At 46.5% G+C, this 27,182-nt stretch overlaps 1 protein-coding gene across 4 annotated transcripts in view; it reads left to right on the top strand.

Annotated features, from left to right (window-relative positions):
• Window positions 1-14,561: 14,561 nt before the first annotated feature.
• LOC139345458 (uncharacterized) overlaps window positions 14,562-27,182 on the top strand; it is a 41,908-nt gene continuing 29,287 nt past the window's right edge. For all 4 annotated transcript variants that reach the window (XM_070984050.1, XM_070984049.1, XM_070984048.1 and 1 more), the window contains exon 1: window positions 14,562-14,829. In XM_070984050.1, the coding sequence (XP_070840151.1) occupies window positions 14,802-14,829 (28 nt within the window). In that variant the 5' untranslated portion in view covers window positions 14,562-14,801. The remainder of the gene's footprint in view (window positions 14,830-27,182) is intronic.

The following is a 27,182-nucleotide window of genomic DNA, read 5'->3' as shown; positions in this document are numbered from 1 at the left end:
TTAGATAGACGGGGCTCTTTTGTGCGGACGCTGTGGCGTAACAGCGCACATACCTGCAGCTCACACGACGGCGAGTTGAGAAATGCATTGTCATTGGTCAGAGGTGCATTCCAGCTGCACTGATAATTCCCATGATCCACCACAGGCGTGCCTTATCAAACAAAAGGGAACCTGGTTGCTATGACAACTCCTGTGGTTGGACAGCTGGTTGCTTATTCGAGTCTCGCTCCGTCCTGTCTGACATTTGTCTTTCTGCTTCTCAGACTGTACAAATGTGTTGCTTTCTGCTTCTGGATTTCCACATTTCCTCGACTTTAATGAAGCCCCTCTGTGACCCGAGGCTGTTAGATTTCACTCCGCTGCCTCCGCCGAGGAGGTTAGGCCCATTTCAGTTCAACAGAATGAAACACAGCCAGCTGTAGAGACACGATGGATCCATGGCGTCCACATGTCACAGGTACCAGTAACGCTCTGCAGCAGCTGCTCAAACTTCACACAGAGAGCGTCTTTACGGAGCCCTCAGGGATGGACCGAGCTGGTACGAGCTGACGTGCAGCTATGGAGGTGTCTGGTTTTCAGAAGCACATGATAAACGCACGGCAGAGGTGATGAGGCTTCAGTAGAAACGTCCATATTTTGAGAAAATCTGCCCGTTTTGGAAACGTGTCCAGAGGCAGAAAGCGGTTGCAGCTGCAGATTTGCATGTCACAGCAGAGCGGGCTGTTGGCCTTTAATTTCCACTACAGCTGAGCTAAAACCCTCCACCTGTACAGGTTTTAATCTATGTTCTGACACAGTGCTGCTGTGGTAAAAGTCTCTCATGCTCCCACTTTCACATAGAACTGAACACATTTCCTGACTCATCGTGTCTTAAAAACACAGTTTACTGGAAAAAGGCTCAGATGCTTCGTCGTCCTTTCTTCTGCTTTCTGCGCTCCAGTGATGCCTTCGCTGTCAGCACTGCCGGAACGGTCTGATGACACGACCGATGCGCTAAAGGTCGCCACAGATCAGCCAAAATGAACTGCTACACAGCTTATTTCTCACATGCTCACATGAACAAAGAGCGGACATCGCGCTCTGTAGTAAGGTGTCTGGTGAAGGTCAGGTGATCAGAGCAGGTAGCACTGTTCAGACAGGATTTACCTGAAACTGGCATGGCCCAGTACGGGGGGGGGGGGGGCTCTGCAGCAGGTGATTAAAGCCACCCAGAACATCGACAGGTACCGATGTAATGAGCATTCGTGACATCTGCGAGGTGAGGTGTCCTCACAGAGCCCGAAGGATCCTGGAAGACGCCCCAGCCGCAGCCTGTTCACCCTGCTGCCGTCTGCCAGGTGATAACGAGTCTCTACCAGCAGACTGCAGAGCCGCCTCTGTCCTCAGGCTGAGGCTCAGCTCATCCTCCACACAGCCATAAATAACACACTTATTTTTACCACTTATTATTTATTCATCCATTTATATATATATAATTTTTGTTTTGTGAGTAGCTAAAGGGACAACAGCTCAGCATGTTGTGCTGCAGAATGATGAATTAATGAAGTTTGTGCTTGTTGTGAAACAATGAATAAAAAAAACATCACTATGAAAAAATAAACAGGAAGCTGCTGCCACAAAGCAGGAAGTCAACAAGTTTCTTCTTCAGCGAACTCCACGAAGCGGCTGAGTCGCCCCGGGAGGCTCAGACTGTTTATGGAGGTGACCTTTCCTAATTTCATTTTAGGATGATGACATTTCTAGCAGCTCCTCTTCATTAAAGAGGGATTGTGACAGAGGATGCGGGAGGAAGAAAAAGAAAGACGCACTGCAAAAGGTCAAGAAGCAGATCTGAGTCCAGATGACGGGAGTGGGCGACCAAACCCGCTGGGCCACCGGGACCACAAACACGGAGTCCGTTCGGCATCATCGTGTCCACCAACGTCTCCATAACGACGCACCTGTGACTTTAAACCAATCCGGCTTTGCTTCTCTCTCACTTTCAGGCTCTGAACTTGTTAAGCACCTGTGCATGGTGGCTGTTTCTCAGGGACTAAGGTCTTCAGGTGCACATGAGATGACGGGCTTCACCTTTAAAATAAGAGCTGCAGTGAGCTTGAGCAAAAAACAGCATCACAGACACAAACACAAACTTCATCAGGATACAAAGATTGATGAGCGTCTGCAGCCGTGCTAGCAGCGCTGCGAGCCGCGGTAAAATCTCCTGGAGTAAGCAAAGGAGATAACAGGTCACAAGCTCAGTTTCCCATCACCACTGAACATCTTCATCCCAGAGGTTTCCAAAAGGTCTGCTTCAGTGATCCAAACCTGCTCTGTCCCTTTTTTTCAGGAGGCCAGTAAAAAGTGCATTTCCATCCCAGCTCAGCGTGTTATTTTGCTAATTAGCGCTAAACAGAGTACAGCTGAGGCTGATGGAGGCTCATTTGTTTCGCAGCAATTATGTATAAGTGATTGGTCGAGCCACACCGCTAACAGAGCGACTTTTTATTGATCAGAAAACATCAGATTTCAGTCACATTTAAGGGGAAAATCTGAATTTGGATTCTCTGGTTCCAGTGTGAACAGAGCCTGAAGAAACGAAGAGCATAACAGATGCGTTATAGTCCTGTGCATTAGGCTCATGTGCTGCCTGTTTCTTCTTCAGTATCAGACAAACTTATGAATAAAGAAGAAGTGATCTGACGACATACAGAGAGGAGAAGAAGAAGAGGAGGCTGAGGGACAGATGTGAGAGAAGAGGAGAGCAAACCTCCCGATCAGCAGACGACTGAGGAACTCAGGTGGAGCCCCTCTTTCACTGCAGTGTGGCGCCCTCCAGTGAAGACAGCGAGAGAGGAACCATCAACATAACAAAACGGTCTGAGAGCACATCTGGACTCAAACCAGAACCCGCTGACCCGCTGAGGAAGATCAGCCGAGACGGCCTGAGCTGAGAACTTTCAGCGCAGATCACTCAAGAGACCCTGATTAGCTTTTCCTGGTGATCTCGAGCACATCTCCTGGTCTTCCTCAGCGTGTGGAGTCCTCTTCATCAAACCAGCTGACTGTGAGGATGAAAGGTGGAAAAGAGCACGCAGAACTCGTTGCTTTGTCCTCTACAATGGATTTTCAGCCTTTTTATTCGCCAAGCGGTTGAAGTGCAACACAGTATCTGCTAAAGGCGGCTAAGAGACGGCTGGAGTGAGTTTATTTCTGGACTGTCTAAGAGTCAATACGGTATTTTTATAAAAAAAAATAAAATAAAAATAACTTTTCATTTACGTTCTGAATGCAGGACTCTGAGTATTCATAGTCGGGTATTTCTACTTTTCCTTCCAGCCTCCGACAGGTGAGGTGAGTAACGAACGCGTCCTGTAATGATGCGACTTCTTTTATTTTGATGATTTCTGACACTTTGCCATATTTTCATGAGGCCAAATACAGATTAAAGGAAGAGAGGCTCCAGAGGTCAAACAGCTCGACGTGGGCGACAAATAAAACTCCTCTGACCTGAAGATCACGACCAGGAAGTCCAGCGGTTTGTGATGATCTCATTAAACAAAGTCCCGTGCGGCCGGCCGCCATTTTAACCCACCTTCTCCTCGCAGGATTAGACCATCCGTCTTCATCAAGCTGCAGCGTCTGCCTCGACCAGACCGAGCGAGGCTAAGAGCTTTGCTGGCAGACGGCGAGCGCTCGCCCTTGTCTCGTCCTCTGGTACAGGAAGGGGCCTCTAATCAGCTCGCCAGAGAGGATGCTGGGATAACTGGCAGGAAACCAGGTGAGGAGAGGTAAGTGGATGGATGGATGGTGCTGAGGAGGGCTGTGTGGGAGTTTCCATTCAGAATTACATTGAAAGCAGTTTATTAGCTCACACTGAGCAGAGATGTGACACACAGAAGCGTGTTTGTTTGTTTGTTTGTTTGTTTGTGTTTGTTTGTTTCCTCACATAAACAACATCAACGATTCAACGCGTTTTAAAGAATCTTATTCCTGACAAACCAACAAATGGCAAATTATGTTCTGGACATTTTCTCGCACAAAACTTCATTTTCAATACTTGTTTTGTTAATTTTGCAGCGTCCATGCATTAACACACTCCCTCCCCTTCATTCTTTAATTTGTCTTAACATCGACTCAATCATCATTTTTTCATTAATTCTGTGCTTTTGTACAGAAGTGGCCGACACGTTTTAAGGTCATGTTGGGTTAAATGAGGTTATCAAACAATTTAAATCTGCCTCTTACTCATGAATTCAGTCACTGCAGGACAGAAAAGCTTCTTCCAACCTGATGCTGATGATTATGACGCTTTGTGGGAATAAAACGTCTTTAAGAAAAACTGATTTGGTTTGTCTGGATTTTAGTTTGAAAGCTCCCAAAATGCATCAGGTGTGTTTTTTTATTCTCAGTTCTGATTGGCTGGAGGGTTTCGGTGAGCAGGCAGCTGTGACACAGGTGTCTCAAAGTGCAGGTAAAGACAGCAGCAGTGAGGCTCAGCTGACTTTGAGCTTATGTGTGAAACCAAGTCAGCGTCCACTTCCTGTCTTCCTCCAGAGCTGTGTCACGTGGCATTCAGCAGCTGAGTCATGTTTCATGTTCGTGAGCCTGCTTTCGGTGGCTCCGGTGACTTTTTGGCCACAGTTGTGATGGAGGACACTTCAAAGTATCATTCTTGTATTTTCATCCTCTGTCAAGTCTGTAGTTTGTAATTTAATCCTTTAAATCTTCCAGTGCAGGAAACACATTTGAACTTATTTTTGCATCTTTTTAACTGCATCTCGTGGCCTTAATCAGTGGATAAACTGACTCAGGTGTCATTTTTCTTGATCAGAGGTCAGGTCAGAGGTTTTTTTCTTCATTTTTTAAAGTGGAAGGAGACGATTTTACCCCCTGACCCCCCCCCCCCACAGCAAATGGCCTCATGGCCACAGGACTCATCTTAGGCCTCATAAGGACGTATCACAGGACGCATGCTCGAGCAGCTGAGCTACTGCGGTGAAATATTCTGAATGCACTGACATTTCTTCACCGGTTTTAATGAAATAAGGTTTTAAAGACTCAATCACGGACGGAAACGACTTAAGAAAATAAAAAAAAATCTGCAGTGGGATGAATAAAGACTGAAAAACTCGATTTAAGCATTCAAAGAAGCTTTTCTGCACATGTGACTCCTGCAGAAGCTCGACGGACTGAAAGACAGAGCGACGTCCAGACAGCATGAAGGGAGTCAAAGAATCTCCAAGAAACACACACACACACACACACACACACACACACACACACACACACACACACACACACACACACACACACACACACACACACACACACACACACACACACACAGCTATAAACCCACCACACACACCGCTAACTTACCTGCCACTCTGTGCGTGTCACCTGGGCTTTGTGCTGTCTCAGGCTCTGTCAGATTTTCCTGCCGAGGCGTCGGGGAGCTCGTCACCTCGGCGGCTTATCTGCCGTCCTCTCTGACGACAGCGACTCAGGGCTGGTCTGAGGTCTGCTGCTGTCGCTCAGATCACCTCCTCAGCCTCTGAGAGAACAACACCAGAAACGAAACCTGCGGGGACTTTTCTCTGCGGCAGGTGTGGGAAAGAGTTTCTGTATGTTTATGTATTATGTAAACAGAGTTACAGGTAAAAACATGCAGAATAAACACTGTAAGCAACATCAGTGAAAGTGTAAGTATCAAACAAAAAACTGCTTAACGCCTTGCATTAAGCACTTTGAAGAGTAAAGCTTTGAATCTCCAGATTTGGGGATTTTCATGAAGAAGAGCAGAAGCAGGCAGAGAAAAGAGGGGAACAGAGAAATAAAGAAAGGTCTCAGTGCATCATCAAGCTGGTTCGTTCAGCCTCACATGTCGACACGTGGAGAGTCCAAACACCCTCTTACATTCACCGTTTTCCTGACTTTCACACAGCCCGACAGCCTCTGCCCCCCACCACACCTGCAGCAGCATGCACGTGTGGAAGAGAGCGAAGGTAAAGGCGGAGCTGTGCAGACTACAGATGATGCAGTGGATGGATTCATTATTTATTCTGAACAGTTTTTACTGGCTGCAGCCGTCACTGCTTACAGACGATAATGTGTCCAACAGAAGTTGGACAAAATCTGCAGCTCTGTCTAAAGTTCAGTCTGATATCAGGAGGTTATCTTCTGAAGTCGCAGCCTTTTTAATGCAGATTTTCATTTCTATGTTACTTCTACTGCAGCTCAAGAGGGACAGAAAGACCGTCCTGGGAAACAGAAAGACGGAGACGTATTCTAAAAAGAGCTTAAGATCTGATTTACTCTGCTGCTGAAGGCTTGTATTCATTTCAGATAAACTCAGGAAAACTTCTTCAAATCATGGTCACACTTTATATCATAACACACATACTCACTGTTAGCTAGTTCCCTATTAGCATGCATTTTAGCAGCATGTTGCCTCTTTATCATTGGTCATTGTGAAGCACTTATTATCACTTTATTCAGGGTGTTACGGCTATTAAGATATGAATTAATGTACAAAACCCCCCTGATCATTATCAATGAGCAGTAATCAGGAGGTTACTGAGGGGAAACTCTGAGTTATTGGCCGAGTGGTTGCAAAATAAGATTAAAAAGTGCTCTTTACTAGTCATTAAAGAGTCAATATGCCACTAATATGGAGCAGGACAGTGATCATTAACATACAGGCAAACCAAATGAAGTGTTGTTTAACAGCCAAAGGGATCGTTCTGGACCGAGCCTGTCACATGACCTCTGATAACCTGTTTCACAACAGTTTGTCCAACAAATCAGCTCCTAATACTCGCAGCAGTGGATGGAAATGTGCATTTGATTTTGCAGTTTTTCTTGAAATGCTGTTAAATTCGAGCAACGTTCGGATGGAAACCTGACTGCAGAGGATTTGCACGCCATCGACTCTTATCCAATTACTTTTTGTTCCCTTAAATTGGGCGACTTTGCATCAGAAGGGCTGTAATTCCTACACTTAATGTGGATGTGAGACCCTTCTATTAAAGCTTAAAGTCAGCGCTTTGACCTCACAGTCGCTGATTAATTTAAAATCCAAAGTGCTGTGGTACAGAGCTCTTCCAGTCCTTTCTGTCTGCACTGCATGGCAGCGCTGTGGCCCTGCGGTCCTTTGTCTGATTAAAAAATGCTGGAGACATAATCAAGAACATTTCGCCTTTTCCAAACCAGCTGAGCGCTCTCACAGTTTCCATTACAGAGTTTTGGTTCCGCGCTTTGCACAGAGACACTGCAGCGGACCCTCAGGAGCGGTTTGTTTGGCTTTCAGAAGCCTGACGCCGGCCCTGAATGTGGCTTCAGAGGCCTTTTCGCAGCAGCAGGGAGGCGAGCAGCGGGGCGACGCCGCCAGCAGAAAACAAAGAGTATCGATTCAGCCGGACTCAAGTGTGGGATCAATCGTTATGGCATTTACTGTGAGCTCTGTGAAGCTGCCGCTGGACTGTGTGTCTCCATGTTCGTGTGTGTGTGTGTGTGTGTGTGTGTGAACGTCGTCATTCATGTCCTGGTGCTCGTGGTGAGAAAACACAATGGAGGAAGTTCACATTCAGATACAAAGACAGATGAAGATTATCTTCACACAGTCTTTTTTCCTGCAGCGTTTTACCACATCCCTCTCTTTGTCAGCTGATATTTTATATTTTTTGTTTGTTATGTTATTTCTTATCTTTGGGGCTTTTATTTCTGATATGACATCACATGTTTTCTAGATTCTACCTGTTTTTTTCTACCTATATAACTTCACTGTTAAAGTGCTGTTTGGTCCTCTGCTGCTGAATGAGGACAAAGCAGCAATTCAAAGCCAACCAACTTTATTAGTACTGTATTTTATCAACTGCTGTGTTTCCGTCAGTGTATTCTGCACATTTTGAACGATTTCATTAGAAACGGTTGATGGAAACGGCAAAATCTGGAAAAAACTTTAATAAGTGTTAATGCAATTAAAGGGAATGGATGGGAACACTTAACTCAAATGACTGATGAGCTGTTTCCACAAAGAGTAGAAGAAGAAGAGGAGGAGGAGGAGGAGGAGGAGGAGGAGGAGGAGGATCCACACAGATCTGAAGGAACATTCTTCACATTAATACATGAAACAAACATAAATGTCATGTTTCTATGTGTTTTCTACATTTTCACCACATTGTTTGAGGCTGTGCTCTCTTCTTCTGTGGTGGTTAAATGGTTTCCTGATGGGAGAATTGGCGCCATCTACTGCTCAACTTGATGAAACAACTGCTGATAATCACATAACAGCAGAAATTGGTTAAAACTGGCAAACATTTGCATGGAAATCAGCTCGTATCAGATGTAGATTTAACACAGTTTATATGCACTGACTTACATCATGTGTCTGTCTCTGTCCCCCTGTCCCGCCCCTCCCGTTCTGCAGAGGAAACCCTGTGCCTGGAGGCATCTTTAAGCAGTCGGGGTGAGCAGTTAAGGAGTGAGTCCTCCGCTCCGGCTGCCAAGGACAGGATTACCCAGCAGACAGCCACGCTGCTGCCTTCACCTCGTCCTGACCCGCCCCGTCATCCACACACACATCTCACCGTCCACAGAGACACTTCTGAGGACGCTCAACACCAGCACCTTCAGCAGCTCCTGACCTGAAGCTCATCCCGCAGACAGCAGCCGGAGGTGGAGATTTATACAAGACAGATAATAAACCAAAAAGAAGAAACAAACTCACCTTTGACTGGATGGTAACGAAACATATTCCGTTAACTGCTTTTAATAACGAGCAACTGTACTTCAGCTACAACACAGAGCAAGTGACAAAGCACCTCTTATGTTGGCTGACTTTCCCCTTGGCCGTTTGAATCGTCCTAAAGGTTTGTCACTTCTTAAAATCTGTGGACGAAAGCTGACAATTGTTTTGGTAGGACAAATATGGAGGATCCAAACCACTATATTCACCAGCTAGTTGCTTCCTTTGTCCATCTACCGTTTGGTGCTGAGCAGGTCGTGAACAGTGGGTTTGAAGGAGCTTAAAACAGCTGCTAATGGATTTAAAACACTCCACCATAAAGACTGCAGCCATGGACCTAAACAATGAGCTAACTGAGCTCCACTGTTGTCCAGAAACTATTAAAACACACCAGCTGTTGCACTGGACGACATGTTCATCACATGTTCATGTCCTTCATCACTGTGAACAGACACGCTGTTTTTGACACAATCCTGTTTCCCCAAAAAGTCATTAGAGCACCAGATGTGGATTAATCCGCCGCTGAAAATAGTCCCCAACAAATGCACTACTCCCTCCAGTTTGTTTGCTAAAGACTACAGTAAAAAAAGAAGCTGTTTTAGGAAATTACTGACCCTTCAAAGAAATGAAAATATATATTTGGGAGGTGTTTACGTCTCCAGCAAGAAGCCGAGAGCCGCAGACAGGAAGTCAGGCAGCATTCAGAGACGGGCTTAAACCTCGTTGGTTTGGGTCGTCTGATGGGATTTGTGGGTAATGTAGAATAATGCTAGACTTACAGAGTCCTATAAAGGACATCTGGCCTGCAGCATGAGGAAAAGACACCAAAAAATGGACACAGAGGTTAAATTCTCGTTCTTCATGTGGTTTGTTTTGCAAGAAATGAAGAAATTTAAGAACGATTGTCCAGTGAAGCTTTTCAGCGTTTCTTGTGTCCTCATGTGTCCCCTCACAAACACACCGTCACACAAACAGACCACCAAGCAGCTGTACAATTATGCATTCACACACACACACACACACACACACACACACACACACACACACACACACACTCAGCTATAAATAGTAAGCTACGTGTTTGTCTTCAAATACAGACACACAACATTTCTCCTTCTTGTCAGCTCGCTCGGTTTCTTCAGCTTCTTTCTCCCTCATCCTCACCTTACCTCACCCATCTCTCCTTTCAGCTCCCCCCCATCTCCCCTCCTCCATCTCCCCCTTCTCTGTCTTGTCTTTCCTCTCCTCTCTCAGCCAGAATACTAATAGACCTCCTCCTGGTCCCTCCTCCCCCCCCTCCCTCTCCATCTCCACTTTTTATTCCTACAGAAGCTCATATTCCCCATAAATTTTCTCTGCTTGAATTCTTTGTCCTCATCTCTCAGCATGACTCAGAGACTTTGCCCTCCTCTTCATCCCTCCATCCCTTCACCCTCTCAGGCAAGTTTTATTTGGAAAGCACCCACGGTCGTTCGGGTGTTACCTCCTTCTTTCTTTCTATACCTCCTCCTTCCTCTGTTTTTTATCCTTTACATACAGACAAACTGTTAACAAAGACCACCCGCATGCGTTCCATCTCCTCCCCAAACACACCTTTAAATGAGAATATTTTTAACCTGATGACAATAAAGGGCCATATTTGCAAATATTCTTTAAGAGGTAACATGCAGATGTGAATTTAAAGTGTGCTTTTGTCCCACACATTTTAAATGAGCTCACCAGCCGTTACATACTGCATCTGATAATATGCATCTAACATAATGGTCCATCAGACTGTATATACCTGCATACAGTGGAAAACCACATGTTTATTTCTGGCTCTGAAATCTTGAGCTAAAAGTCAAATGACTCATTCTGTCTGAGACAATTGTGATTCAACAGTGACTGTCTCTCTAATACCAGGTACAGATTGCTTTCATGAGCCCGAAGCGAAGACGAGCTGGCCTCTGTGAAGAAGATATTGATGCCAAATGAGACATTTAACGGTCACTGATGAAGATCAGGTCCACGGAGGTGCCGTGAACGCACATGCAGCGTCTTTGTTACCGAGCTGAAAGTGATTTTCTTGATGCTGCTAGCATGAGATGATGATCGTTTCATTCAACAGAAGTCTGTTTAAAAACTGAGAACATTTGAGATTTAAAGAGCAACTTGCAGGAAAATAACACAATAAATGATATTTTAAACAAATAGTTGCATATATAATTTTATACAATACATGAGCAGGCAAACATCCATTTGATTATTTCTTATGTGAATACATTTGCCATCAATACTGGAAAAAGCAGCATGCTATTGTCTGTGAGGCTGTCTTTCTTCTTACGGCCACTAGGGGGAGCAAAGTACATTTTCCTTTTTTTAATTGATATAAATGTTAACTAACTCACCCCGTTACTTACTTTGCTTAGTTATGATCTCATTACTCCCTTTAGTCTAATTTCTGCTCTCCTCAGACAACTGCTGTCAATAAACAGTGTGTGTGCTGATAAAGTCTGACAAGTGCATCACTGCTGTATTTATAATCACAGTACAGGACATCCAGGTTAAAGAAACTACACAAAACTACATTTACAAGAAGCTGGGGGGGCGGGGGGGTATTCATTACTGTGCCCTGCTGTCACAGTAATGAGGGAAAGCTGAAGCATCAGAGGGCCAAGAAACCGCCGAGCTGCTCTCAGCTGAACGCGTCTAATTTGATTGTGAGCTCAAAATAAAGACAGAGAGACCGAAATAAAGGGGACAGATGCCGAATATTGAGCCGGAAACTGATTTTCCCAAATTAGATAATGCAGCATTTGAAAAATATAACCTCTTTTCCTACGAGACGACTGCTGGCGTGGAGGTAAAGCAGAGTTTTGGTCGCTGCTGAGTCGATGGAGCAAAACAGAAACATGTCGAAGAAACATGCAGTTCGTGTAGCTGCAGGCTGATCTCTGACCTGTTTGAGACCACTTCTGTAATTACTGGTCACTAATTGTGTATTCTGTCCCCGTTCGGTGACGTCAGGGTGGCGGTGAGGACTGTAAATCTGTCAAACGTCTCAGACTGCGCTGGTGCAGCTCTGATGACGGAGGGAGGATGACACATGTTGGCACGGTGCTCCGGCGTTCAGGAGAATTACACCGCCCGGTCTGATGGGGCAGCTATAATTAAAGTGAAGATGAAGAGCTGCCACATCAACAGGCCGCTTTTAATGAAACCTGAGGGGATGATGCAGCTTTTTACAGGAAGCTTCTCAGAGGAAGAAATGTGAGCAAGTTTGAGACTGAACGTTTAGTTCGTACTGAACAAATATCTATAAATCTGAACATTTTCATGAATGTACATTGACCCTGCAGCGTGTAGCGGTAAAAGGCTGAATAAAAGCCAAATAAAAGCTGAATAAAAGCCAAATAAAAGCTGAATCTTCCATCATTACAGGATCATTTTGGGGGACGTATCTATATTCATTACATATATTTTGGCACATTTGTACATTATTTGCTTGGACGAACTGGACGAGACTGCTAACGTTAACTAAAATCAGTCACTGACGTTAGGCTAATGTTAGCTAACATCAGTCGCTGACGTTAGGCTAACGTTAGCTAACTTTAACTGCTAACATCATAGTCCTCATCTGTTTCAATGTGTAATGTAATTAAACTTAAACTAACATTAGCTAGCGCTGTTAGCATGTAACAGTGGAAGTGTTGCTAAGGAGTTAACATTAAAATTAACTCAAGGTGGGAGTTACTTTTATCTTCTCCTAACCTGAACCATGTAACCTACCTGCGCCATCACTACAGCGGTGTCGAGTGCACAGACAAATGATGAGAAAATGCTTACGTTTGTCATTTTGGAGGGAAGTTACGAACAGTTGTTAGCTTATTTCTAAGTCTTTCTGTACACAATAGGAGTTTGGTTCAGGATGTTCTGAACTCTCTTTGCTGTTAGTCGTCGATGTGTCTCTGCAGCTTAGTCGTCTGTGAATTTATTGAGTGTGAAGTTCACAGCGTGGCGTTCAGGCTGCACTTCTGTCCTCCGTCTGAGATCCAGTTAATTTAGTCGGGAGCGGCGTCCTCCCTCGCCTGCGCTCCTCAGCTGAACGTGTTTTCATATTCAAATTGTGTGCGACTGAGACGGAGGGAGGCGGCCGGGGAGGCAGAGAGGAGGCGAGGGCAGATGTGTTTGGAAGGGGAGAACAGCTGTACGACATTGTTAGAGAGAGACAGATGAGGGACGAGAGGAGCCCAGCTGCAGACTCGAACAGGCTCGAGCGCGGTACATATTACATGCATCAGATACCGCTCGTATCAACACACGCTCGCCCTCACTCAAGCGGAATAAAACTTTCATATCCCCCAGTGATGAGGAGAAAAATTAGGCAGTTCATCAGGGGGCAACGTCTGAGAGCAGGCGATGAGTAAGCATGATGCTGCTGGAGCTGAGGAGCCGCTTTGTGTGTGGAGGGACTATTTTAGGCCATCGGCTGACATTTTGGCATGGCGAGATAATGAACGCGTCCACGGAATAACACCAACTTCCAGCTCGCAAACATTACAGGCGACTGAAAAGGCAAAGGTTCAAGCGGTCAGATGTAGGCGACGGCCTCGTCCCTCCGAGATATTTCCAGAAGGTGCGAAGTCTGAGAGCATAAATCGTTTCGGAGATATAAATGTCAGCCTCTCACAGCCGTCAAACAGGAACCAACAATGAGGGTTTCTTCCTCACGCCACCATTTTGTTCTGACGTTTAAGAGCCGTACGAGGACAAAACAGCTGTAGAAGAGACACGGGGACAAATCTGCACCGCTAGCGTCTGCAGGAGAAACACAGGACACAGCGCTACCACAGCATAAATGATGTAAACATGCTGTGTATTTGGTGCTTTTCTGTTCCACATAAGAACAAGACAGAAACTTTTCAGAGCCAAAATTCAAGCCAGTAACGTTCGTCTGGGCCAAATGTAATTTATGAAGAAATTTCATCTTTTTCTATTGTTTATACTTAAAGTGCATCTTCTGTTGAAAGTACATACACACATAAAACACAGAGTGGGAGGAAGCAAACACACAGTCAGCGCTCCGCTAACCTGCAGCTAATGGTCAGTAATGGATGTAATAAAGTTAATGGGTAACCTCAGGTCAGCTGAGCGCATGGCGGCCAGGTGACAGGTCTTAAAGTCACAGCTACAGGTTCAGATGTCACTTTCTGGCCTGAGCAGAGCCAGATTTGGCTCATGTTGGAGTTGTTTTGGCACATTTTCCCCTCCGCCTGCTTCATGTACCTCGGCTCACGCTGCTGGGAGAGGTTTCCAGTTTGGGGGCCTCGGAGTCGGTTCTGTGCTCTTTGTAGATGCAGCGGGTCGGCTGGCTGCATCAGACTGTGACCTTCAGCGCACGCTGGGGCGGCTGTTTGCAGCCGAATGCAAGCGCTCAGGACGAGCGAGGGACTTCAGATATTTTATGATGCCGTTCATGCAGAGGTGTTTCTGCTTTTTAGCTTGTGTATTTGAGATAAATGGGGTGGACAAAATAATAGGAACACCTGTCACGATGGCATCAGTGTTTTGTAAGAAGCAGCAGCTTCATCGTGTCACAAAATGTGGTTTAAAACTTTTACTTACTCGCATAAATAAACATGCAAAACCCCTGAAGGATGCAGAATTCAGCGATGCATGAGTCAGTAAACTCTGACCAAAGCAACGTGTGTGTTCATGTTTGATTGTGTGTGTATCTAATCTACCTTTGACTGTGTGTGCGTGTGTTCATGCATGTTTGTCTGAGTATGTGCGCGTGCGTGAGCGAGAGAGTGAGAGAGAGAGACGTCGACAATGACGGGGTGGGGGGGGCAGTAGTGTGTGACGACGGAAAGCAGAGAGAGGAAGCGAAGCGGATGACACGCACACACACACCCTCTCCTTTTCTCACATACGGAGGAGAGGAGGACAGTGAAAAAAGAGGAGACAGAGAGGAGAAGGAGAAGAGGAGGAGAGGGGAAAGCGCAGAGAGAGTGAGAGAGAAATCCGGGGAGAAATGCCCGCTGGACGGATGGATTTTATTTTCCCCGAGCTGCACGAGCCTCTGTAAGACAACATGGGCTGCATCGGATCCCGGACGATCAGTAAGAACGCGCCGCTTTCTATTCTGACATGTGGGGGGGGGGGGGGGGGGATGCGTGTCTGAGGTTTTGCAGGGCGGAGATGTTGAGAAAAGGGTCGGGAGAAGAAATGAAATGATGAAATGAATGAAATGAGATGATAAGAGGAGAATAAGGTGGAGAGAGGAGCCACCGGCGCAGACATCCTCTGACACTTCAGGAACGAGGCTGCGGGGAGTTGCAGCGCTTCAGATGTGCTTCTGAGTCTTTTTCTGGGGTGTAGTGTCTGCACAGTTTACTATAGGGATTACATCTGTGTGTGTGTGTGTGTGTGTGTGTGTGTGTGTGTGTGTGTGTTGGAGCGGAGACGCGGAGGGGAGAGGCGGGACAGACAGGCAGCACGGATGTGAGCGGAATAAGATGCGGCTTGACGGTCTCGTCTCCACATGGATGACACCAAGCAGGAGGCAGTGTGCGTGTGTGTGTGTGCGCGCGCGCGCGCGTGTTCTTCATGTTGTGTTGACATAAAGCTGTTTGCACTGTGTTGGCTCTCCATCATTCTGGGGACAAACGCGAGTCTCCGTAATGCGAACGATCAGATTTTAGGCTGAAGAGTCGGTTTAAGGTGAGCTTTAGGGTTAGGGTCAGTCTGTGGGAAATGAATGTTAGTCAGTGTGATGTCCTCTGAAGTGATGGAAACACGACTGTGTGTGTGTGTGTGTGTGTGTGTGTGTGTGTGTGTGTGTGTGTGTGTGGGTGGGTGGGTGGAGAGAGAGAGACCTCCGCCTTGACATAAAACTAAGGTCATTGCATGCTGAGTGTCTGAGAAAATTCCCGTCTCCTCCTCCTCTCTCCTTCATCCCTTGCTCCTTTCTCTCCTCCCCTCCATCCTCTCCTTCCTCACCTCTCCCTTGACTCTCTACTGTGCGTCATGCAGCGACGTAATAAATTGAAGACGCAGGCAGTGCATACGGGTTTCACCCTCTCTCTCTCTCTCTCACACTCACACACACACACACACACACACACACACACACACACACACACACACAAATATGAACAGGAAGCTGGGAGCATGACTCGTGCAGGATGAGTCAGAGCCGGGTTGGGTAAACTCAGGTGTGCCTGAACGCTCTGCACATGTAGGTCAGTTCTGCAAAGTCAATGATGTCGGACACCCACAGCCACACGATTCCACACTTCAGCTGTGAGGACCATCGTTTACATGACGCCTGAGCGTTGACTTCACCCTACATCTGACCTTAAAGCCTAAACCAAATGACAGTTTATGGTTGGAGGAACATACATGTCGTTAGTGTTGGTAAGAACAGGCTGTTTGCAGTCACATGATGTCAAATCCAGACGGAGGGCAGGAAGTGAGAACTGCAGTGGACGAGATGAAGGAAAGTTCTTAATGAGCTAGTTTAGATGAAACTACGAGAGAAAATCAGAACATGGATGTGACCTTAATGTTACGAAGAGGAGCGATTTTTCAGCTGAACTGAGAGATTTGCTGCTGCTGAGGCAGCAGATGAAACAACCAGCTGCTCATCCAGACGTCGCTCTGCTGTGGAAACCAAAGGAAAGCAGGCAAAAGTTTGGAGACAGACTTTTTTTTTGTTAGTGGTTGGGTTCCCGACCTCGGTACTCCGGGTTCTCTGCTGTTTGGTTTTTGCTCGGGTTCGTAGCTTTTATCGTTCTGTGGATTAACCGAGCTACAAACGTTCAGCGCCGCGGTGCTGAATGTTGATGTTTACGTTACGGTTGTTTGCTCGGTTAACCGCTCGCAAAGGTCCACTGAAACGCCACTAAAGACGTGGATCATCGCTAAACAACACAGAGTACGTTATTTATGTTCAGCTGTCTTATGTGAAGCCGTTAACGCTGATTTAACAAGTGTTAGTCGTGTTGCTTGTAGCTGTTACTTTAAATCCGTCACCACAGATTTAAAACAGCAGCTAATGTTTCACCACTTCCACCATCATCCCACTGCAGACAGTTAACAAGACATTGTTTCTGAAGTTTTTCAGTCAATTTCTTGCATTTTTCATCCTTTTGTAGAACTTTTGGTACTCGATAAAAGCTTCTTGTGCTTTCTTAGTTTGATTGATTTGAGCAACCTTATGTTCCCATGCAGAAAATCCCTTCCTGCCCTCCATCTGCAGTTCATGCCTCAACAAAAGAAGTCATGTTCAAACAACCTACTCTGTCCAAATTTCATTTTTAGCAAACATAAGAGCTCATTTCCCTGTAGTGACAGCCCCCCTACAATAGTCTGCTCCAGGGGGAGTGAATTTTGGTACTGCGTCTTATCAGTAGGCCAAGGTTACCGGTAATTTGATTGGTGCAATATCTGTGTGGGTGGGAACTAAATATACTACTGTAGTATTACTTCAGTTCAACCCAGGCAGGAGCCCACACTGTTAGCCAAAGATCCTGTGAAAGCCATCGTGGACTTACATCACAGATCACAGAGATCACAGGACGACCTGGTCAACCTTCCCATTAGCACAACTGGACCCATTAAACCAGCAGCTAGTTGATGCCAGTTAGACCCTCCTTTGTATCTGTGTAATTGCACTCAGCAGGTAGAGCACGTCGTACATTGACTGGAGGGACAGTCATCTTAAAATCCTAATGCAGACAAATTCTGAATCTCCATTCAGAGGCTAAACGTGGCTGTGACCCGGTCAGCCGCCAGCACCAAAGCTGCATCTCTTAGCAAAGCCTAGCCTCAACAAAGGCGAGCCACCGCCACCCAGAGGCCGGTTTATCCAAATATAAAGGTAGTTATCCATAACACAAAAAGCGAGAATTAAAATTCCACTTCAGCTTTAACCCTAAACTCAGTCCTTAAACCTCAAGTATCAGAACAAAATGCCTTCATTTCCCAAAAATGTCCTCACACTCAAGGTCTACAATGGGTCCTCAGAAGATAGCATAAGAATGCACACGCACACCCGGAAAGGTTGAAGTCTTCTGCAGAAGCCTCTTCACTACAGACAGTAAGACCCATGAGACACACTTCAAACCGCTCTGCTGTCTGTTCAAGGAAAGCATGGCCGCCCGTGTGTGTGTGTGTGTGCGTGTGTGTTTATGCATCATCATTTCCCATTAAGTGAAGCATGCAGCTTCACGTGCTCATGTATGCAGACACACACATTATCCCGGAGGACGATCGCCTCCCCCCGTCTTTTAAAGGCTCCATCAAAGCCTCATCAGCTGCTTTATGAAAACAAATGGGGGCTGCTGGGGGATTTGAATGAAGGGAGGGAAAATTTGACCTTTGATTGTCATTGAGCTGGCGGACAGACAGAGAGAGATCAGAGGAAGGACGGAGGAGGCGATTGGCGAGGAAAGATAAGTAAAGGGAAGGAGTGGAGGGTTGTTTTGTGAGCAGGAGCTTGTGGTGTGAAGAGCCAAAATGATGTCCCGGTGTTTTTTTTGGTTTCATAAGTGGGTGTGTTCTCCTTTGTGTTTAGCTTTCTCCTCTCATCTTATCTCCTCTGGCAGTCTCCCTCCCTCCCTTCCTCCCTCTCCTTCTCTCTCCATTATTTGCAGTGTCAGAAGTAGATCAAAGCATATTACGCCCGCTATGTGTCGGGCACGTTATCTCACTCCGGCTGATATTCTCATTTTGGATGCTGTGAGCGGGAGAGAGGTCGACTGAATCTGCAGCAATGCTTCAGGTTTTCGTAAAAATCTGAGCTGAACTCAGGGGACAAAGAGCAATAAAGTGTGGTGTTATTCGAGGGAGGGGTGCAGAGAAACAATGCGGGCTGCAGACCACGAATGTTGCATCATATTACAGGACTGTAGCTGATCTGACGTCCCAGGCACGTTTGTTTTGCTTCGACAATATCTACAACTTAATGATGAGTTCAGTTTGTCTTTCTGTTTGTGTGTTAAGAATAGAAGAGTAGGAACTTGGGGGGGGGGGGGGGGGGGGGGGGGGGGGGGGGGTTGCTCAATTAACAGTAGTGTCACCTACAGAAAGCATAGTTTGATAGGAAATCAAGCAAAGGCAGAACACATCACAGAGCGAGAGAAGAAGACTTTGTGGTGAGACTTCATACGACCTTGATCAGGGACACAGTGGCAGCATTGTTGGGAGCAGGTGCACTGAAGACCTGAGAGAAAGCCTATTGTAGTGAGGCGCTGCTCACGGGGGCTGAGGACATCAAAGGAAGGGGCAGGCTGCCACCTTCAGGATAAAAACACTGACATTAACATCGTTATCGTAGCTTTTTTATTGACTTCCTGTTTCAAAGAGAAACTGGGAAACTACTCAAGCACAGACACACATTTGTACTTCTTGTTGATTCTTGTGAGGACGCTCACTGACATGAAGCATTTCATAGCATAGCATAGCATAGCATCCCTGACCCTGAAACCCGAGTCTTCACCCTCAAACAGCCCTTTGAGGGTCTGTCTGAAAGTGAGGACCAACCAAAGTGTCCTCTTTTTCCGAAGATGTCCTCAGTCAGTTCTCACAAAGATACAAGCACACACACACAAACACCCCCTACGTTCTCGACCGGAGCATTGAAGCACATACAAGCATGTAAACATGGTCCTATCTGCTGCCCCTCTGGAGAAGGCCTGGTTATGTTTAGGCATCAATCTGCTTGGTTAAGTTAAGGGAAAATCAGCACATGGTGAAGAAAACTAAGTGTTTTTGGTAGGAAACAAAATGCAGAACTTGGTCTCTGAGGTTGAATTCAAAGACTCAGTTCGCCCAATCATCAATCCCAATGTCGTCCTGTGGAGTGCTCACTGTCACAGCACTTCCTGCTTCAGCATGGATAACATACAGGCTGACCAAAGCTAAAGTTCTCTGGAGAGGACAACCTCCATTTATGAGACTTACAGGTAACCTGTGGGGTCTTACTGCAATACTGTGTTGTGTCACAGTGTTGCACTGCTCTGCAGGTGGTGGTGATGTGCAAACATATGCAGAACTGCACCAGCAAAGCAGTCGGTATTAGCATTAGGTTTGAGGTTTGAGAGTCCTACGCTGTTCACCCAAACACCTTAAAGAAGTCTTTCTCCTCATAGTAAGCGCTGCATCAATGTGCTGGAATAGAGCATAAATAATAAAGAACATATACCTGCTCTGCTCAGCCCGCCGAGCACTTCACACAAGGTCGAAACGGGCTGAAAGACCGGCTTCACAACGAGGAACCTCAGTCAGAATGTCTGAAAGTTGCTGGTACTAGCGGGTAAAATAAGAAGGCGATAATTAGGGAGAAAGGTTTGCATTTAATCCTTCTCATAATTTATTTGCTATGATATACAAATTTTCACATATGAATGCAACAGATGTCGACTGAGGGCCCCTGAGACTCAGCGCTGCAGTGTTAGTGCACAGACACTCGACCATCAACAGACCAATTAGGTTAAGATTTACCAACTCGGTGTGGTAACAGCAATACTAGAAACAATCAGTTTATTCAGAGAGAGGATGGATGTTTATATTCTGAAAACAAGCAGCTTAAAGAAATAAAGAATATTGGCAGAGTGCAGGCATACTGATGCCACAAAAATATAAAATATAGACTTGCTGGGGAGGGAAAAGGGAATACTGTAGAGCCCCATCACCTTCAGCAGGAGGGAGCTGTTAAGTGTTTTAGTGAAATAAACGGTTTGATAGTCCAGTAAAACCCCGCTTACAGTAAAAGCACCAGAATGGCCCTAAAAGTCAGACTGAAGGATTGAACCAAAGCGTTGCAGGGATCGAGAGGCAAACTTGAAAACTGACGGAGCTTGTTAAATCGGTCAGGGTGATAGGACCCCCCCACTCCCCACCCCTCCATTTCACTGCCTGCAGAATGTTTCCTGCTGTGTTTCTTGAGAGGAGCATCTATTCTTATATTAGGCCTGAGTGAGAGCGGCTGCTGCTAAAAATAGATGCGGGGTAAAAGAGGGAGGTCAATGAGAAACGGAGGGAGGGGAGGGGAGGGGAGGAGAGGGGAGGGAGGGGAGGGGAGGGGAGGGAGATGTTACAGTAAATATGGGTCAACAGCTCTCTCTCCCTGCGTTTCCTCTTACGTTATTCACATCTCACCCTTGACTCGGTGTAAGTGAATCAAATGTTGAATTAAAGAAACAAGATCTTCTCTCTGGTGATCTGTGGAAAATAAGAAGAACCAAAAAACATCTGTTTTCATTTGTGTTTTCATTGCATTTCTTTCGATTACCTCCGACATTCTGCCGCAGCGTCACGGTTCGGCCAGCGCGTTGTTTCCCTCCGCTGTGTACGACCGAACCAAAGCGTCACCGCCTGCCATTGCACTCAATTATCCTCCAGTTACAGAAGAGCTGATGTTCAGCAGTCATCACTCTGACAGCGGGACAGCCGCAGAGGCTTTGCACCTCCATCTCCACACTTCACAATCAGGGCCAGAGAGGCGATGACTTGTGCGGCTGTCAGAGGTTTGTGTGAATAAAGACGACCGCAGGAGGTCGAGGCGTTCGAGGCCGTCGTCCAGGCCGATCACATCCACTGTGTGAAAGATGTTGAGACTGTTTTACCTGGGAAAGAAAATCTGCACTGCAGTGCAGCCGAGTCTAGACTGCGCCTAAATATATCTGCTCTACGGCCAACGTCTCAGGATTTGTCATATCAGGGAACTTAAAGTGTTCGGTGTCACTGCTGCGAGGCACCAAAAGGTGTCATTTCAGTCCTGAAAGGGAGCAATTACTACAAAGCTCTTGCACACCAGAGGTTCGTATAAACAGGTGTGTCAGGTCAATACTGACTGTGAAAGAAGCACAAAATCCTGCACGATCGATCACTTTTATTTACAGTGCTTAGCCTGCACAGGATCCCTTTTGCTTCTTTACGTCTTGCAAATGGAAAATAACCAGATTACATGAAGCCTTTGTGGACGTTGGAGCCTACTTCCTGACTGCAGCTGAGCCGGCCATGGCATTTCCATGAAGCTGCCGATCAAGCCTTTTGAACCAGCCGGTGTAGTTCAGCCAAAAGGCCGGATCAAGCCACCGAGCGTCTGCTCTTGGTGCCATGCCACTGTTCCAACGCCCGCTATGACGAAGCCCGATGGTCAGAAAAATGTCCCGTTGGACTGAAAGAGGCACACACTCTCCCTGCATTAGCTTTCTTCCCACCTGTATTCCACTTCTGATTGGCTCTGGCCTACCTTGTTTTCACTGGAAACATCTGGCAGGCAGACGACTGAGCAAACTCCAGCCAGCAGCTTCTGTTGTCGTCTGTGCTTCTAGCAGTTGTGTTCTGGTTGTTTTGTCAGACGTCGTCTGAAGCTGCAGTGAGTTGAACTCTGTACCATAAACATGTTGGAGGTGATTTAGCCATTGCCGTTTCACTGTTTCCACAATGTGCCACGACGAGAAAGCCTGAAAGCCTTTTTATCTGGAAGAACAGCTTCTGGAAATTGTTTTCAGTCTAACAGATCTGCCTCCAAATCCGAGGCAGCGGCTGACAATGAGCAGAGCAGCATGGAGGGCGCGAGGCGGCACGTCTTCTTCACTGCTGCTGCTGCTGCGTATTTACAACTGTACTGACGTAGTGAAGCTCAGCTGGAGCTGGACGCTGGTGTTAGTCACCATCACATGAAGACGGGGTTTCTTTTTTAAAAAAGAGATGCAGGCATGCAGAAAAACACAAGGTCGCACGGAGCGGCACAGTGGGACTGGCTGTTCTCACCGAGGGTCTCACTGCAGGTGTTAGCGCTTCACAGCCGAGGTGTTGGGAATGTCTTCGCCGCCGTCGTTTAGAGCATTACCAAATAAAATGGCTTTTCTGTTCTTGATGGTTCACAGTCTGCAAACTTATTTACTTCACACTCAAGTCTACAGTTTATAGTGGAGTGATTTGCAGCTGTCAAAGCATGCTCGCTAAAAATTAAGTAGCAGCAGTAATCCAGGCAATCAACGCAAGTTATGTGTCATGTGAAGAAGTTCATCATTACAACTGCATTAAAGTCGGAAGTGTCATTGATTAAGGCAGCTAAATTTCTACTTACAGCTGCTCAAAGCAGTGTTTTAGCAAAGTCAAATAACTGCGTGTCAGTTTTCAGGGAAAAGCTAAACGTGTTGTACGGCAGACGAAGCAGCACTTAGCTGTGAACACATTTAGCAGCTAAAGAGTCAAATATTTCCTTCAGGAGTTTGTGGAGAGCAAAAGGATCAATGAATACAAATTTAGATCTTTTGATGGAAGCAAACTTTAGACGCGGCAAAATTAAACATGAGATCAATTCAAAGACGCGAGTGGACGCAAATCCGCCGAGGAAAACTGAAAGTGAGGCGCTGAAATCGATGACATTAATGTAGAACGACTGACATTTCAATCAGTCATAGTTACACTGAAGTTCCCTCTTATGTGCTGAGAGACTGAGAGACAGAGAGACAGAGAGACAGAGAGACAGAGAGACAGAGAGACAGAGTCTCAAAGTGTGAGACTCAGCACACACAGCAACGCTCCACACACACCGTCGGTTCGCACGCTGACGGCTAACTTCTGGACGGTGAGCTCATTGGCTGTTTGGATTCACGTCTTGCAGCAGAGAGAAGAAATTAGTCAAAGGCAGATTTATGATTCAGGTTTTCTGCTGTTCTGAAGCAGCTCTGGACGTGGCTCAGCCAGTCGTTTGTCCAAATAACAACAAACAGAAGATGCTGTTTACTACTTTCCACCAGTGCCTTCAAAATAAAAATAAACAGGGATTTGGTCACCTCTGATTGGAAACCATGAATATTTTGTTCACGTTCCAACCCTGAAGCCCTTAATTAACAGATTTCCTGCTTCAGCGTGGCCATTATCCAGCCCTGGACGGCTCAATGAGCGGTGATACTGCAGTGTTACTGAGGTTAGCTATTCACCAAGTTTACAGGCTCATCGTGCTGAAGGTGCATCAGACAAAAAGCTCTGATGACGCGTAAAAATGACAGCTGTTATATTGATTTTTGATAATCAGCTGCACAGATTCACTGACATCCTTCTCATGTGCAGCATATCAATATCAAAAGGATATTAATAATGAAATCCACACGTCATACCAGGGTTTGTTTGACAATGCTCGTGCCATCTGAGACGTAATATCACCCGTCAGTCTGTAAGCGTGCTCTTGTTTTGGCGTCCGTGTTTCAGTTGGCAGGAAGCAGCGGCGGAGCCGAGGCGCTCCGACCCCGAGTGAAGAGCGGACTCGCGGTTTGGCAGACAGCAGCTCGATTTCCACATAAATAAACCCAGGTTGGATAATGCAAGTCGCATCTGATGTGACACTCGGCCTGTGCGGTCATCTGCGAATGCAACGCCATCAGGGCGGAGTCCTGCAGGCTCTATTTTTAGCCGAATCGATTCGGGCCCGTAATGGAAAAAGAAGGCGATGCTTCCTTCAGGCTCGTCTTTTTCTGAGTCTCTCATTTCCCGTTTTCAGCTCTAAATTTGCATCACAGCGGCTCTGTGGCCGCGTCCTGGCTCCAGGTTCTCAGCATGGAAGCCTGACGCTGCCAGCCAGAGACGTGACGAGCGGCGGAGCAAACTGAACACAGCTCACGTCTGCGGCCTCCGCTGCTGCTTCAGACAGTGAGCAGGTCGACGAGCTGTTTCCTGCTCTGAGGTTTCAGTCAGCTTCTTCAGTGACTCTCAATTAGAGTCTCAATTACTTGAGAAGCAACTGTTCTTTGTCACAGCAGTAATTTGGGATTAAGGCTCACAAGATGAGTGTGGGCACAGTTTTGGCTCCGTCGCAGGCTTCAGCGACCCAAACTGTCCTCACACATTCCTTAATTGTCTTAACCCACTTACCCTGTCCAAGGTCGCAGGGGGCTGTGTGGAGTGTGTCCCGGCACACAGTGTCCTTTTATAAAAACCTTTATCGGGACAAGCACTGAAGCTTATCTGTTGGCTCTCCACATGCAGGGAGCACACAGTGTCTTGCATCGGTCATACGTTCTGGTCTGTTTATCTCTTATTACCTCTGACAACGAGATTCGGCCCCATTTGTCTGGAAAAGACCAAAACAGAGAGTAGATAAGCAGCTATTAGTGTGTTTTCAGAGGACTGGAAATAGATGACTTTTATTATGAGTACACACATCATTTTATGTTAAGCCTGTGAAGTAAAATGGATTGTTTAGATGATACGGCAGTGGCGATGCTAATTTCCATTAGCAAGCTTATGATAATTCTCATTATGTGTTAGCATCGAGCTAACACACAAGTTTTTACTTACATAAAAAAAGGCTTACTATACTTACGTGACTTAAGTGGATCCATTTTTTCCTCCCACCCCTCATACTTGTTAGTAGATACATTCATTATTGGTTCTGGTTTGACATGGAATTTGTTTACAATAAGAAAAATACATAATATCACCAAACAGTCTTTGAAATACTTGGTTGCAGAGATGAACTTTGCACAGTTTGTCTTCGGTAAAACAGCCCTAATACTCTGACAGGACGCAGGGATTCTCCAAAAGCTGCTTTCTAGTGAAACACTTTAACATTTCAGTGTGTTTGTTCTTGTCTGTCAGGTGTGTTTGAGGTATCGCCTTACGCAGGAAAACCCTCCTCCCTCCCCAACTCCAAAATATTGACTGCGTTACCTCCGCTGATGGACCGACTGACGGATGCCTCGTGTACTGTGTGTGTGTGTGTGTGTGTGTGTGTGTGTGTGTGTGTGTGTGTGTGTGTGTGTGTGTGTGTGTGTGTGTGTGTGTGTGTGTGTGTGTGTGTGTGTAGACAAACACAAACACTCACACCTGTAGATGGATTGTGTTATCTTGGCAGCAAGTCAGAAGGTGATGGATTCACGGAGTGAGGCGACTGGTCAATAATTTGATTGACAGGCGGCCATGAGCAGCTATGACCTGAAGGACAGAGAGAGAGAGAGCGAGATGTGGGGGGGGGGAGAGAGAGAAAGAGAGAGAGAGAGAGAGAGAGAGAGGCTATTCAATATCCAACAGTGAAAACATCCATCCATCTTATTTAATACAGAAAAACTGACTGACTCTGACGAGACTTCACCCACATGTTACTGTATCTGCGCCTCCACTCTTTTGGTTTCGGTCTTTCCACCACATTTTGGAGCCTGAAGCAGGGATTCGCTCGCAGTCAGCCACAAGTCGGGCGGCGAGGCCTGGCTCACAGTCGGTGCTCCTCAGCCCAGAGGTGCCGGATGGGGGTGAGGGTCGCCCCTCGCTTCCTACAGTATGATCCCTGTTGTTATGGGAGTTCAAGGAAGGCTGAACATCAGGCTGGAGCGTCAACAAATTTATTTAAACTGCATCTCCCCCCTCGTGTATTGACGTGTATTTACAGTTCCTCACACTCAGAAGATTGTACAAGAAAACCACATTAGAGAGGTTTGACCGCGAGCCGGCGCACGGCTCAGTGTTCGTGTTATTCTGACGGCACGGCGGAGGATCTCACCCTGAACAACATCATCAGAGCGGCGACACGGTGGTGACCCCGGCCGACCTGGAATTAGCACACAAGCCACTGAAAGGTAGCTGCAAAAACGAGGCTTCTGTCAGTGTGAAGAGGTTTTTTCTGTTCGTGGCCATGCACACGCTCCTGGTTCACCATCCAGCACATACATGTTAGACAGGAAACCAGGAACACGGTTCAGCTTTTTAGAGGGATGAAAGACACCTTCTGCATGAAAGATTGATAAGACCAGTCCAGACCAAAAATACCACAGTGCTAAGAAAACAAACGCACACACACACACACTGAGAAGAAAGGACGGACGGACGGAGGGAGGGATGAAGGTATTACCCCGAGAAGCCGTAGTGAGCAGGACTCCCTCAGTGTTCGGTGTCGGCTCAGAGCGTCAGCCGCTGAAGCGGAGGTGAGTCAGACTCCAGACTTCACTTCAGATCACTGTCACAGACCGCGTGTCACCTCACACGCACGCACGCGCACGCGCGCGCACGCGCACGCACACACACACACACACACACACACACACACACACACACACACACACACACACACACACACACACACACACACGATGCCCAGAGCGATGGCAGCAGACAGGCGAGGGTCTGCCAGAGAGAGCTGTCAGGACCTATTGTTGCAGCGTCCCACGATGCCACCCTTCCTTAGACACTGGCTTGTGTGTGTGTGTGTGTGTCAGCGTGCACATGCATGTGCAGGTGCGTGTCTGTGTGTATATCCATGTGCAGCAAGTTGTGGAAATGACTTGTTTGTGGCAGCTTCCTCTTTTCCGCCCTACTGACTCTGCCCCCCCATCCACCTCCTCTTGCTCTGTTTCATACCTGTCCCTCCTCATCCACCCATCCCACATCTTTTTATTCCCTGAGCAATCAATTCCTCCTCTCCCTAATTTTCACCACTCTTCCTCCTCAGTCCTCCCCTCTGTTT

This window comes from Chaetodon trifascialis, chromosome 17 (assembly GCF_039877785.1).
Source record: "Chaetodon trifascialis isolate fChaTrf1 chromosome 17, fChaTrf1.hap1, whole genome shotgun sequence".
Taxonomy (NCBI): domain Eukaryota; kingdom Metazoa; phylum Chordata; class Actinopteri; order Chaetodontiformes; family Chaetodontidae; genus Chaetodon; species Chaetodon trifascialis.
Note: the sequence above shows the minus strand (reverse complement) of the source record. Positions and strands in the feature narration are given on the sequence as shown.